Source organism: Notamacropus eugenii, chromosome 2 (assembly GCF_028372415.1).
Source record: "Notamacropus eugenii isolate mMacEug1 chromosome 2, mMacEug1.pri_v2, whole genome shotgun sequence".
Classification (NCBI taxonomy): domain Eukaryota; kingdom Metazoa; phylum Chordata; class Mammalia; order Diprotodontia; family Macropodidae; genus Notamacropus; species Notamacropus eugenii.
The window spans coordinates 513,346,503-513,361,010 of NC_092873.1; the positions used below are offsets into that span (position 1 = coordinate 513,346,503).

Consider the following 14,508-nt stretch of genomic DNA (forward strand, 5'->3'; position numbering starts at 1 on the left):
TACCACAACTGAATGACTAAATGAAATGATGGAAACTTCTAAGATAACAAAAATAGATGAAAAAATAGAAACAACGTAAAAAGATTTCATTAACAAACTCTTTCCTTCATCATTCATTCACCAAGCATTTGTTAAGTGCTTACTACGTGCCGGGCTCTGGGCAAAGAGCTTTACAAGTAGGATGTCATTTGGTCTGGGCAACAGCCCTGAGAGAGGGACTATAATTATCCCTATTTCGTTCAGGACGTAGGGGAGGGGAGGAAACAACAGCCCTCCCCCAACGTCCCCTCCTGCTCCTCCCCCCGCCCCACTGCGTCCACATTTAACTCAACGGGTCCCAAAACTGAACTTTACCCCCAAACCCTGCCCTGGTCCTGACTTGCCCATCACTGCCAAAGCACCGCCAGCGGCCGAGCTCCTACTCCAGGGATCACCTCTCCTTTCCACCTTCAGGGTCTTTCTCCCCTCCGCCCCGCCCCAACTCTTGGGCCTCCCCTCAGCCCCTCCGACTTGGACCACTGGTTGGGTGTTCCTGGCTCCTGTCTCTCCCTGCTCCAGCCCACCCCCACCCACCCTCCTAAAGGGTCGCTCGGACCCTCCGGGCTGGCCCCCCCAGGATCAATATCGGAGCCCTTCACGGCCTGCCCCCAACCCCCGACTTGCCCCATCTTCTTGTACGTTACACCGGATTTCCTTCCCTTCCCCCCACCTCTGAGGTCCCCAAGCGGGTCCGAAATCTCCCGCCCCTCCGGAGCCGCGCCCTCGGCACAGAACCCGCCCCTTCCTGCCCCCTCTCCCTCTTCGGTCCGAACCGGACGTCCTGCTTGGCTCGCAGTGTCCCGGGGCTGGAGCTGCCCACACTGCCGAGTCCTTCGGCTGGGCACTGCGGGCCCCAGCGAGGCGAGGCTCGGGCCGGGCACGGGGCCCGTCCGGAGGAGCCGCCATGGGGCCGCTGGTGGCGCGGCTGAGGCTCGGGCCGCGGCCGCTCTGGATGCCGGGCGGAGGCTGCGGGCGGAGGCGGCTCGTGGCCGAGGCCGGGGCCGGCGCCGAGGCCGGGCGGCAGTACCTGCAGCGCAGTGTCGTGCCCACACTGCACTTCCAGCCGAGCCTGCCGAGGTACCGCGGGCTGCCAGTATTAGGCGCCTTCTGTGTGCGCCCGGCGCGGGGGGTCCGCGGGAGGGGTCTGTGGCTCTGCTTCGTCGCCCCCTCCCCCCACCCCCGCGTCTGGGCTGCCCCCCAGGCCCCTTCTGTGGCCACCAGCGGCCGACCTTGGGGCAGGGCGGGGTCCTAAGTGGGTGAAAGGTCCCAGCCATCTGGGCCTCCCCTCCCCGCCTGGGACGTGCGGTCAAGTCCACTGACTCCTGTCTTTGGAAATGTGTTCAGCTTCCGCGGGTGGAAAAATGAAAGGGCAAAGGGCGTGAGCTCCCCCACGCCCTTCCGAAGGCCCCTTTATTGCTCTGCCGCGTTTGCTGACCCTGGACTCCCCCTCCCCAAAGGTGCCCCGCGGGACGGGAACGTTCGCTTCGGGAGGGTCCAGAAGCGGCTCTCGGGGGCAGAATTTTGGCCGGGAGAAGCCTTGTCAGTCTTAACCAGGATTCAGGTTTTCTATGAGACCTGAATCTAAGCTTGAGCATAATGATAAAGCCTTGATCTTTTACCGCAACAAGTATTAAGAGCTGAAAACTCAGCCCCCTCCTCATTAAAACATCTGCCCTTTGGGGTTGCTTTCCTTGGCCAGGGGAGGTCTGGTGGGGAGCATTCAGAAGGAAGACACATCTTGGTTTAAAAAGCCCTGTCAGCCCTCTTGGTGTTTGGTCATCAAGAGAGACCGCTGACTCAATCTGTTGGTCACTACTAGCCTACTAGATTGCTCGTGCTCAGAACTTTGTCTCAGAAAGTCTATCGTGACACTCATCTTTTATTATCAGTTCACGCGACCTTGTTAATAAATATCTTGCTTGGAGAATTGCCTCATTTTACCTTTTTGTTACATTTCTAACGAGACACGCTGTGGGCTTTCACTCTGCTAGCTTCTAAATCTTCGCTGATCTCTAACCCTCTCACTGAGGCACAGAATGTCCCCACCTTCTGGTCCCTGAGCCTGCTTAGCTTTCTGCAGACCCCCATGCCACTCCATCCCTGGCTACCTTTTGTTTTTCTATCACCATGGTAACTGTACTGTTCTGTACCATTCTGACCTCCACTCTCTTTTCTTTAAAAGAAAAAAAATCCTGTTGCATCACTTCAATAGTTCTGTCATTTCAAGCATTTGGGTATTGTTTCCAGTAGCCAAAGCATGCTTCAGTGCCCTTTCCTAAGTTTGACCAACATATTGAGGTTGGGAGTCCTTGACCAAGGCTCCTACATACAGGGTGCCAATAGCTAAATTAATATTTAAACGTTGATGGTCTTAAAAACCATGCTGTTTATTAGCAGGCTTCTCTCTATAGCTGTGGCAGCAGCAGAAGCAAGTGGGATAAGACTGAGACCCATCTGGGGTTGACCAAGTAGTCCATCCCTAAGTACTGGCAATGAAGCAATTCTCTCCTTTTTGAGGTTGGCCCAGAATATAAAATAAGGTGATTGCCTTAGGCCGCTGTGACCATAGAGCTTTTGTTTTGTGACTTTCTGTTTGAGGCAAAATTGGGAAAAGCACTGGATTTGACTCAGGACTCAGATTCAAATACGGGCTTCACCCCGTCAACACCCCTGGGATCTTGGCAAGGAAGGTACTTCATGTGTCTCATTTGAATTTGATCATCTAGAAAATGAGGGGGTGGGGGTAGATGGGCATAGGTGAGGCATGATTGGACAACAGTTTGTCCAAAAAGAGAGGTCTTGGGTGTTAGTAGATTATAAGCCTGATAGAAGTCATCAAACCTAATGCCACTGTCTTGGGTGCCTCCCTGCCCCCACTTTCCAGAATTACATTTCTGGAAGGAACCTCAGAGGTCAGGGAGTTTAACTTGTTTCCAGTGGGAATGTGGATCTGAAAGCAAACTGCCTCTGAGGGCTTTTCCTTTTCCTGGGGTCTACAGAAGGGAAGGGTGATACAAGGTAGGGCACAAAAGAGGAGGAAGACAACTGATAAAGGTCATGGTTCCAGAGCCAGAAGAAAGCTCAAAGGTCTAGGTTAACTCCCTTGTTTTACACCACATTGAACTAAGCAGACAAATCAAGATGCCAGCCCAGGCCCTTTGTTTCCAAAGTCTAGCCTTTTTTTTCAGTTAAGAGCTGCTGCTTCATAAGTTGGGAGGGTGGGAGAAGTAGAATTCAGGTTTGTCAGGTTCAAGGCCATCTTTATGGCTAATCACAGCTTCCAGGGATTGGATGAACATGCCCTGTACTGTGGGAACCCAGCTGAGCAGAGCAGAGCCAGCTGGCTTTCTAGATTGAGAACTGCTAGAGTTACATGGGACATAAGGTTTATAGCATCTCCAACTGGTGATTATGAAGCAGCCCTTTTCCTAACATTGCTGATAATAAGACCTAGAAAACTGAGTGGGCTATCCATTGTCCAGTCTGGAAAGAGTAAAACCAGTGACAGTCCAGTCAAGGACACAGGTATTAGAATTCAGCCAACTTTAAACACCTACTGTGTGCCAAGCCCTAGAGATACAAAGATAACCATCAAATGGTTACTATTCCCTAGTAGGTTACCTTCTACAGGACTGGGGAAGGTAGGGGGGCAGTATATGATATGGATACAAGTAACTATAATGTCTATACAAAGTAATTTCTAGAAGGAGAGAGTGCTTGGGGAACACTTTGTGCTTCTCTGTTGTGGTTGAAAGTAATTACCTAGATCTGGAGATAAAACTAATCTGTTACTGTGCCATGTCCACAACAAACTGTTTCCTCAAGAGGCCCCTTTGACTAAGGTTGTCTTGTCTACTGGTACTAAGAACCCTTGGCACCTGGTGTTGGGCCAGTTGTGTGAACAAAGAGAGAACATTTATAGGGAGAGAAATAAAACGACTTGCAGGTTGGAGGCCGGAATTTGAACCCAGGCCTCCAGATCTCAAGTCCAATTCAATCTGGCAAGTATTCATTGAGCGCCTTTAGGTTCTGTGCACAGCTTTAGGTACTGAGAACAGAGACAGAAATGAAACAGTCCCTGCTATCTAGGAGCTCGCCTTCTGTGGAGAGGGTATTCTGTGTTCAATATAGGGGTACAGGCTAGGGAATGAAGGAGGCAGATCAAAGGGAGAGAAGGAACACCAGCACCCATCAAGCAATGCTATACAAAGTAAATGAGACCCGAGCTCAGCCTTGAAAGAAGATGATTGCTCGGTGAGGCCAAGAAGGGGGAGAGTGTATTCCAGTTCTTGGACCGAGCTGAGCCAAGGGCCTGGAGTAGGAGGTGGCAGAGGAAGGAATCCGAGGTAAAGCATGCGCCATCACCTGCACTCAGACTTCCAGGGTCCTTGTATGCAAGAGCATGTGTAGCCCAGAAACAATAGGGAGCCACTGAAAATAGTCATGCTTCAGGAGTATTGCTTCAGTTATCACAGGAAGAATGAAGAGAGGCTGGAAGCAAGGAGGCTGAATCCAATTAGAAAGATAACTGCAGGTGAGGGGTGACTGTACATGGCATTATAATCCACAGGAATGAGCAAGTCATTGGGTGAAGGGAGGAAATGCCTGGGAGGTGCCCAGGAGGGTGGTGGGGATGGGCTGTTCTAAGGGGGAAGCTGCTGGATTTATTTTGGCCATGTTGAGTTTGAGAGGTAGGTAGCCTGGCTCATGGAGGTCCATCAAGACAGGGTCTTCATGGAACTTTTTTTTCAGTTTTTGCAAAGAAATCAATGTGCCAGTTATCTGCTGGTTACTGTGGGTGGTGGGTGCAATGATTCTTCTCCATCTCAGTGCTACCTGGCTGACTTGGAATTCCTTCCTTCAGGCTGCCTATTCCCAAACTTGAAGACACCATGAAGAGATACCTCAGTGCCCAGAGACCTCTTTTGGATGATGGCCAGTTCAGGTAAAGACCAATGACCCAGAGGATGCTGTGGGATAGAACTGGTCCAACCTGAAGGTGACTCAGGGCTACAAAGCCAAAAATGAGAGAAAGAAAGCTGCTTTCTCTCACAGTGCACTCTCTGGCACAACCTGGCTGGCCAGCCTGAAGCTCCCCCAGGGGAATGTACATTTTATGCCCTCATCCATCCATGGCCAGAATGGGGCCAGCGCAAACCTTGGACACTTGCTACCTGGGGGCTGCTTCTCTGTGGTTCAGTACTTGTGAAGGCTCTTAAAGAATCTCCCATCTCTGCCCACAAGAGAATGACTGCCTCTCCAGCTGCATGTGTGGCCCAGGCACCCTTTTCCTCACTCGCACCTCTCAAGAGCTGTCGCTGTGTGGCCTTGCCTGATCTCCAGTTTGTCCTTCAGGGTCCCTAGAGGAAGGTTCCAGCGTTTCTTCCTTTGTACTCTACTTCCCCTGTAGATGTCATGTGGCAGGAGAATACCAGCTCCTTGGGCAGGGACTGCCCCTTTTACTTTGCATCTCTATCACCCAGGAGAGTACTTTGCACCTAGTAGGTACTTAATGCATATGAAGTGGTTAAGAGGGCCAGAGAGGCCAGTGGGGTCAGGTGAAACTGGACCTTAGAGGTATTTCTGTACTGGGTGAGGTAACGAGGTATCCAGAGGCTGGTCCTGGGCTTTGCCAATTTAGAAAACAAACTTAATTTTTTAATCAAATTACCAGCCATCATAGACTTGACTTAGGCTCAAGAAATCCTTGAGGTGACAGCTTCTTTATGGCCCACCTGCAGCTTGCAGAGAGTCCCTGACAAGTGGTGGTCACTTCAGGAGGTGCTGCTTGGTGGGCTTCTCTCATCAGTGGACTAGAGGAGATTATTGGTATCAAGTAAACCATGGCCTCTTGGGCCTTCTCCAGGCACACCTCTCAAGTTAGAGGAAGCCTGGTATGGTGGGTATCTTAGAGGATCCACCAGCATTCACCTCAGCTTATCAACGCCCTTTAACACGTGCTACCCAGAATGCAACAGTCTCTGGCTATGGCCCAGCCAGGGAAGAGTTTAGGGACACTGTCACCTGCTTGTTTTGGGTACTGTATCTCTGAATGGAGCCCAGGGCAGTATGAGATTTTTCAGCCACCATGTCTCCCTCTAGACCCTTCTTGAGTTTCCTGTTCACTGGGCCTGCCAGATCATTTTCTACAAGAAAAAGCCATATCTCCTCTTGCCTTGCATTTGTGAAGGTGATTTTTTGAAATCTCCATGTGAATCTTTATTTTTACCTCTATTAACTGTCATCTTGGTTTGGCTCACATTGTAGTCTGTAGGCTTCAGCTTCATTGCATATGTGTGTTATCTGTTCTCTCAAGCCTCGGGTCATGCCAGTTTGACAAGTGTGTGATCTCTTCTTAGAGCCAAGTCACTGATCAAAATGTTGGAGAGGATGTACCAGGGACAGGCGCTTGGAACTCCCACTGGAGACTTTACTCTAGGTTAACATCATGTCTTTAAGGAACACTTGGGGCCAGGCCTTCAGCTCATTTCTCTCCCAGATCCACTAAACCGTACTGTCATCAAGCCCATGTCTCCACTTTATCGATGCTGCTCTGCCAGGCCTTCCCTGGCCAAAAGGAGACATGAATGAAGCCTCTGTGGCCTGAGCTTGGTAACGTCATGTTGCCCTTTGGTGGCCACAAACATCTCCTTAATAATGTCTGCTCAGACGTTGCCAAGATTTACAGATTAGTCCACTGGTCTATAGTCCATAGCCACCCACATGCTTCACCTCCTGGAAAATCAGGACGACATCTGCTCCCCAGTCCTGGAGCACCTCTCCTTTTCTCTGGGCCTTCCAAAGATCAGCAGCAGTTCCAGCATTCAATAAACACTTATTAAGCATCTTCTGGGCACCAAGTACCATGCTAAGCACTGGACAGACAAAGAAAGGCAAAGGACAGTCCCTGCCTTCATGGAGCTCAGTTTAGCGGTGACATTAATTGGCCCATAAAGAGAAGCTGGAAAAGGTGGGGTGGGGGTTGATATGGTCTTACAGGATGATGGGATTAGGATGAAGTTCAGAAGTTCAGTCAGTGGGAAGTGAAGAGTCCCTTTCACCTACTCGCTTAGTGCTCTGGGTCTGGGTGACGAGTTCATAACCAGAGAGAGCCCAGGTTAGAGGTAGGGAGGCTGGTGGATGGAACTCTGGACTCCGAGGCAGGAGGGGCCTGAGTAAGAACCCCCTTCCAGTCACTAACTCAGTGAACCTGGCAAGGTAGTTCACCTCCAGTGAGAGCCTATGTAAAGTGGTTTGCAGACCTTAGGGTGTATACATTATCCCAGAAATGGGGGTAATAATGGTCTTGGGTAATGTGAGCAGTTCTCTAGTCTAGCCCGACCGAGGTTTGCAGCCTCTCCTCTGCCCTCACTGTCCTGTGGTCTGACACTTCCTTCTTGAATGTCTCAGGAGAACGGAGCAGCTCTGCAGGACCTTTGAAAGTGGACTTGGCAAAGAACTCCACGAACAGCTGGTTGCTCAGGACAAACAGAATAAACACACAAGTTACATTTCAGGTAGGCTCAAGTGAAACCAGACTGTGAACATGCCCTATAACAGATTCATCTTGCCCTCGGGATCTTGTGATCTGAGGGCAGTGGAATTCTGGTCCTAAAAACATTGCAAGGAAGGACAGCAGAGAGGTCAGTGGCAAGTCTGGCAGTGTTGATGAGCCAAGGTCACCATGGAGGTATTTACTATTGGCATCCCTGCTTCCAAAGGAGGGGCCCTGTCTGGGCATGGTTATAACTGGGAAAATGGATTTGGGCTCAGCACTCTCTGTGCGTGTGTGCACATAAATATTGTCCCTTAGTTTAGAGTTGTGACCCCTTTTGGCAGTTTCTCTGTACTTAAAAAAAAATAGAATGTCCAGCCTGGAAGGGACCTAGGAGACCATTCCTGCATAAGCCCTTGGTTTTACACAAGGGCAGCTGAGGGCCCAAGAAAGGGAGGCACTGAACCCAGGGCCTGCAGATAGTTCAGTGACCATGCCAAGGTCTCCCCACTCTCCCTCCAGCACTCCTTTCACCAGGGCCTGCCTGCTGGAAAAATGGGAGTGCGCCCTGGGTGCCACAGACAAAGAAACTGAGGCTTAGAGACAGTGACTACCCCGTACCAGGTATCTAGTAGGTGTGAGAGCCAGTATTTGAAGCCATTCTGCCTGCCACTACCCTGCTTTTCATTGCAGTCCTGTGAATGAGAGGGGTGACAACTCCCCAAGTGGGCACTGTGACTTGGTCAGGAATTGGAGACCTGGGCTGGGCCTTTGTGTCTGGGTGAGGAGTCCAAGACTTCCAGCTGCTTGTCAGGCCCTTTGCCCCCTGCCCACAAAGCTGCTTGCTCGTCATCACCTCTGACAGACAGTCTGTGGTTTTGCTGTAGCCACTGCTAGCTTGGCCCTGGGTTGACTTCTAACGGCCAAGTGGGGCATTACCTGTGCTAATTCTGCTCTCTCAAGAACCAGGGAAGGAAACAAGGAGGATGGAAAAGAAATGGACAGGAGAAGAGGCAGAGCAGAAAGATGAGGCAGGAGAAAAAGGATGAGTGCAGAGAGAGAGGGAGAGCGTCAAGTAAGGCCTGGAGGACAGGAAGGCCGCACCAGCCAGGACCCCAGCATGTATGTATGGCAGTGACTTGCACCTCCTGAAAACATCCTCCCTCCAAGCTCACAGGACCCTCTTGGGGGCAGCAACCCTAGGGGGCAGGGAGGGTGGGAACGAGGCTCAGAGTGGGTCAACTTCTCCATCATCACAGACTCAAACCCATATTCTCTCCTTTGCCACCCTGTCCAAGCTCCCTTCACCCACCACTCCAAATCCAATAGTGTTCTCAGGGTATTCCATCCTCAGGCAGTGACCTGATGGACTCCCCTTAGGGAGGATGGGCCTGCACCTCAGCAGAGCAGAGTCCCTGGCCCTGAGCCAGTGAGTTCTGATGCCCTAGTGGGTGGGCACATGCCAGTACCTCCATCGTTGGGAACAGGGACATCACTGCTTTGGTCTCCCTGGTGATGAGGCAGGTCCTCTGGCAGCAGGTCTGGAAGGATCTGATGGGGTTTGCTCCTTCCTCACCCCCCAGGAGGTATCAGGTTAGCACTGTAGGAGAAGCCCCTTGACACAAAACGATGATAATAACCATCCTTTTAGAGCACTTTACAGTTTATCTCCCAACAAACCTCTGAGGGAGGTGGTGTGTGTTTTGCTGTCCCCATTTTACAGATGAGGAAATTGAGGCTTCAGGCAACACAGCTAGTAAGTGGCAGAGCTAGACTCAAACTCATTTCTTCTAAGTACAAGTTCACTGCTCTTCCTTTAAGCCCCACCACCAGCCAAGTGTCTTTCATGTGGCTGACCTGCAGCTTCCTCTGTTTTAATTCAGTTCCTGGTGTCCAACCAGTGGGCAGTTATGCACTGAAGGTCAGGGGTCATCGCTAGCCTGCACACTGGCTAAGGACCCCATTCAGTTCTCATGACCCCTTTAAGTGGCTACATCGCCTACATGTCCTGTTCCCAGAGCCTTTAGTGGGCATCTGAGGATGAGGGTGGGGCAGGGATCCTGGCTTTAGTGGACAGAGGAGGGCACGAGGGACCAAAGAAAGATGGGAACAAAACTGCCAAGAAATCACACTTTGGATGGGTTCCAGTCAATGGTCAAGTATCTCTAGTTCCCATTTCTATGGTGCTGCATTTTGTTCACAACAGATCCATGAAATACAAAGATTAATATTTTCTCATTTTACAGATGGAAAAACTGAGGTCAAGTGAGGACAGTGACCTGCCTAGGGTTACACAGCGAGTCAGTGTCAGAGTTGGGGTTCAAAGTCCAGAATTCTGATGGTTCAGCTTCCTAATCTTCTTTTCACCCTGAGGAAGATGGAGATCTCCCAGCAGGGACCACAGGCAGGCCTGCCCTTCCCTCAGCAGCCCTGGGGCGATGGAGCAGCTGGGCCACCTGGAAACCAAGGCTCATCAACTGTGACTCAGGGTGATCACACAGTGAAGTTGTACCCCATAGAACATTATGCCCAAAGCCCTGTTCTCACAGGCTCCCAACAGGGCATCAGGCAGGTTTTGCCAGCCTCTGTGCAGCAATCCCACAACATTGGGCTTTTCTTGACTGCTGGGTTCTGGAATGGGCTTAGGCTACCCCATGAGGAGGGCAGTTCCCCATTGCCAGTAAGGTACAGGAGCTATTTCTTTTCTAAAATTTATGGTGTGTTTTTTTAAGAGTTGGATAGAAGTTTAGTTCAAACCCCCTTCCCCCCCCCCCCCATTTTATAGATAGGAAAATTGGAGCCCAGAGAAGGGGAGGAAACTGCTCAGGTCACCCAGAAAGGGATGGGGGATTGGAACACAGCCTGCCTTTGGTTCCACCCTCCCAGATTACCACAGAAGCACCTTCCCTCAGAAGCACATCTGTCTTCAGTGCTAATAATCAGTGCAGTGATCTGAGGAGTACAAGTTGTTTTCTGAATCCACACTGGTTTCTGAATTCAGCTGACATTTTACACAGATGTGCCTTGTTAAGTAATAGAAAATCGTTCAGTTTTTTCAGACTTGGATTTTTGTCAGGATTGACCTTCCTTAACTGATGTAGACCACTGGTTGAATTGTGTATATACAGTCATTTTCAGTTGTGTCCAATTCTGTGACCCCGTTTAGGCTTTAGGCTAGATGCCAGTGGTTTGTCATTTCCTTCTCCACCTCATTTTACAAGTGAGGAAACTGAGGCAAATAGGGTTAAGTGACTTGCCTAGGGTCACACAACTAGTAAGTGTCAGGGGCCAGATTTGAACTCAGAAATATGAGAGTCTTCTTGACCTCCAGACCTGACACTATCCACTGAGCTGCCTCTGGTTGAATTACCATGGGCAAAGCCCACATCCTCCCTGTGGCTTGGATGGTCCTCAGAAAGCAGACCCACAGTCCATCACTGGACTTGATCTGCCAGGTGTGAGCACCACTGGCATGGATTTCAGATGCCCCAGGAACCACCCCAACAGGATGCACCATGAGAGTACCCAGGGGAGGCTGCTTTGATCACACACAACTTCCTTAATTTTCTATCACTGCAGACACACTTTTTTTCCATTCCTGTTTGGTCTCTAACAGTTATTCTGTCACCAGTGGTTCACCCATTGACTTCATTATCTCAGCTGATTAATAATTTAGAAACCCTTATAAGTTCCTGGGGAGCTCCTGCCTGGACCTTAAACCTTACAAAAGTGCCATTATGTGGTGTACTTTTTAAGGATTTTTCATATATGAGGTTTGCTTAAGTAGACTTTCAAGTCATAACATTTGGGCTTGTTCTCATCCAGGATCCTTAGAGACCTTTTCAGTCACCTTTGCACATCAGGGCTTGCCATGTGCAGGAAAGAAACTGATTGGTTTTCCCCCAACATGTGTGTTGTCAGACAGTTGTTTACCGGCCATTGGACAGTAGCCTGCAGAGCAAGCTGACCGCGTGTAGCTTTCTCAGCGGCAGGTCCTCGTATGTTTGGCAGGTCTTTGTACCCCTCTGTGATAATTTTGTGTCTCCCCTCTCCATGATAGCAGGGAATCCTTTTTCCCAGTGCTAAGCACCATTGTCTACACATAGCGGATGCTTCATAAATAAGTGCATGAGTTTTCTAGAACGAACCTTTTGTGCTTGTGACTTATTACTTTCGATGTCTTTTTAGGTCCCTGGTTTGATATGTACCTGTCTGCCCGAGACTCCATCGTTCTGAATTTTAATCCATTCATGTCTTTCAACCCTGACCCAAAGCCTGATTATAATGACCAGCTCACACGAGCAACTAACTTAACGATGTCAGCCATGCGGTTTATGAAGAGTCTTAGGGCTGGCCTCCTGGAGCCAGAGGTGTTCCACCTCAACCCTGCCAAAAGCGACACTGATGCCTTCAAGAGAGTTATCCGCCTTGTGCCTTCAGCCCTGGCCTGGTATGGGGCTTACATGGTCAATGCCTATCCCTTGGATATGTCACAGTATTTTAGACTTTTCAATTCAACTCGACTGCCCAAGCCTGGTCGAGATGAGCTTTTCACCAATGAAAAAGAGAAGCACCTACTAGTGCTGAGGAATGGGAATTTTTATGTCTTTGATGTCCTGGATCAGGATGGGAACATACTCAAAGCAGCAGAAGTCCATGCTCACCTGAAGTACATTCTCTCTGACAACAGCCCCACTCCCGAGTTCCCGTTGGCATATCTGCCCACTGAAAACCGAGACACCTGGGCAGGGCTGAGGCAGGAGCTGCTGAATAATGGCAACAAGGAAGCACTTGGGAAAGTAGACTCAGCTGTGTTCTGTCTGTGTCTAGATGACTTCCCCATCACAGACCTGGTTCATTTGTCCCATACCATGCTGCATGGAGATGGGGTGAACCGATGGTTTGACAAATCCTTCAACCTCATCGTAGCCAAAGATGGGAATGCGGCCATCAACTTTGAGCATGCCTGGGGTGATGGCGTTGCCGTGCTTAGAGTCTTCAATGATGTGTTTAAAGACAGCACCCAGACCCCTGCCATCACACCCCAGGCTCAGCCTGCTCCTGTCGATTCATCAAGGGTTGTGCAGAAACTCAATTTCAGGTTGAATGATACCTTAAAAGCTGGAATCACCAGAGCCAAAGAGAAATTTGACTCTACCATGCAGACCCTCACTGTCGACAGCATCCAGTTTCAGAGAGGAGGCAAAGAGTTCTTGAAGAAGCACAAGTTCAGTCCTGATGCAGTGGTGCAGCTCTCCTTCCAGATGGCCTTCCTCCGGCAATATGGGCAGACAGTGGCCACCTATGAATCCTGCAGCACGGCAGCATTCAAACACGGCCGCACTGAGACCATCCGGCCAGCTTCTGTGTTCACCAAGACGTGTTCAGAGGCATTTGTCAGGCAGTCTTCCCAGTACAGCGCAGACCAGCTGAAGGAGATGATTGCCCAGTGCTCCAAGTACCACAACCAGCTGACAAGGGAGGCGGCGATGGGTAAGTGTCTCCCACAATGCCCTGGGAGGGAGAGGGAAATGGCCGGTTGAGAAAGGCCTTCATGCTGGAGCTGTCCAACACAGGAGGGGGTGGCCTTTGCGGCAAGAGCTCCCCATCGCTAGAGGATAACTAACTGGAGATGGGCTGGAGTCGGGGCATGTCCAGGCTGCAGTGGGACTGCATGACATCTGAAGGCCTCTCAACAGGTTCCCTCCTGTTACTAATTGCTTTAAACACCTTTTCAGGTTCAGGTTTTTGACCTGGGCTGTTGCAGTCCTGCTAGGACAGAGGCTCAGAGTTGCAGACAGGTGATTTTATTGGAGAGTCAGGTGGTGGATGCATCAGTCACTGTTTGCCTTCTGTCCCACAGGTCAAGGATTTGACAGACACTTGTTTGCCTTGAAATACCTGGCAGCAGCTAAAGGCCACAAACTGCCTGAGCTATACCAGGACCCAGCGTACGGGCAGATCAATCACAACATCTTGTCCACAAGCACCCTAAGCAGCCCTGCTATCAACATTGGGGGCTTTGCCCCTGTAGTCCCTGATGGCTTTGGTGTTGGCTACGGAGTCCATGATGACTGGATTGGCTGCAATGTCTCCTCCTACCCGGCCCGTGATGTCAGGGAGTTTCTGCAGTGTGTGAATAAATCCTTGGGAGATATTTTTAATGTCCTAGAAGGTAAACCTGTCAGAAGTTAGCAGGGAAGGTATGAGCTCTTTTAAGCACAAAGCACCTCTCTGGTGATAATTAGAGTGGGAAGGGATTGGTGGGGAGTATCCTGTGAGTTTTAGAATGATAACATGCCCGAGTAACTGAAACGATCATGTTTGAACTTTAAAATCATGAATCTGACAAAACTAATGGGTGATTTAAAATAGGGTGGATTGTACAAGTTAGAGAGTGAATCATGACTTCTGGAAGCTTCTTTGGGGGTAGGACTGGAGCTGGACAGAACACCCATCCTTGAGGAGGCCTCTGGTTCCTGCCTGATTAGTGTGGGAGGGGTCATTCCAGAAAAACCATCTCAATCTCTTGTTGAAAATCCTGTGTGCTCTGAATCAGAGGTGACCTGCTGGGTGTTGGACATTGATTCTCCTGCAATAAACACTCTCCTCTTGAAACCAGTGACTGTACTGGCTACTTCTCTCCCACAGGACAGGCTGGCATATCGTGGGTATTTGTTTTTTACTATTTGGTGCCTGCACTTGTGATTCCATCAGTATCTGAGATCCCAGGGAGGAGACACCCTCTCCCAATATTGATCAGCCACCAAGGAGCCTCCAGAGTTGTCTGAGGGCAGTGAGAAGTGACAGGCCCAGAGAGGCCCAGGCTGCCCCTCCACTGAATTCCTAGAATTGGAAAATGGAATAAGTACTTTCTGTGAAAGTCTGGAAGGTGGGAGCTACTTATGACTAAGGAGGGCCAAGGCTCAGAGAGATGAGGTAACTTTGCAGCCTGATCAGTGGCAGACTTGGAC

At 50.2% G+C, this 14,508-nt stretch overlaps 1 protein-coding gene across 2 annotated transcripts; it reads left to right on the forward strand.

Annotated features, from left to right (window-relative positions):
• Window positions 1-813: 813 nt before the first annotated feature.
• On the forward strand, window positions 814-14,155 carry CPT2 (carnitine palmitoyltransferase 2). Of its 2 annotated transcripts, XM_072649511.1 has the most exons (5): window positions 814-1,116; window positions 4,904-4,984; window positions 7,450-7,556; window positions 11,723-13,027; window positions 13,398-14,155. In XM_072649511.1, exons 1-5 carry the CDS (start codon window positions 944-946, stop codon window positions 13,727-13,729), a joined length of 1,998 nt encoding a protein of 665 aa, XP_072505612.1. In that variant the 5' UTR covers window positions 814-943; the 3' UTR covers window positions 13,730-14,155. The 2 variants fall into 2 exon arrangements, with proteins under 2 accessions (XP_072505612.1, XP_072505613.1); XM_072649512.1 differs by lacking the exons at window positions 814-1,116; window positions 4,904-4,984; window positions 7,450-7,556 and adding an exon at window positions 9,805-10,023.
• The last annotated feature ends 353 nt before the right edge of the window (window positions 14,156-14,508 follow it).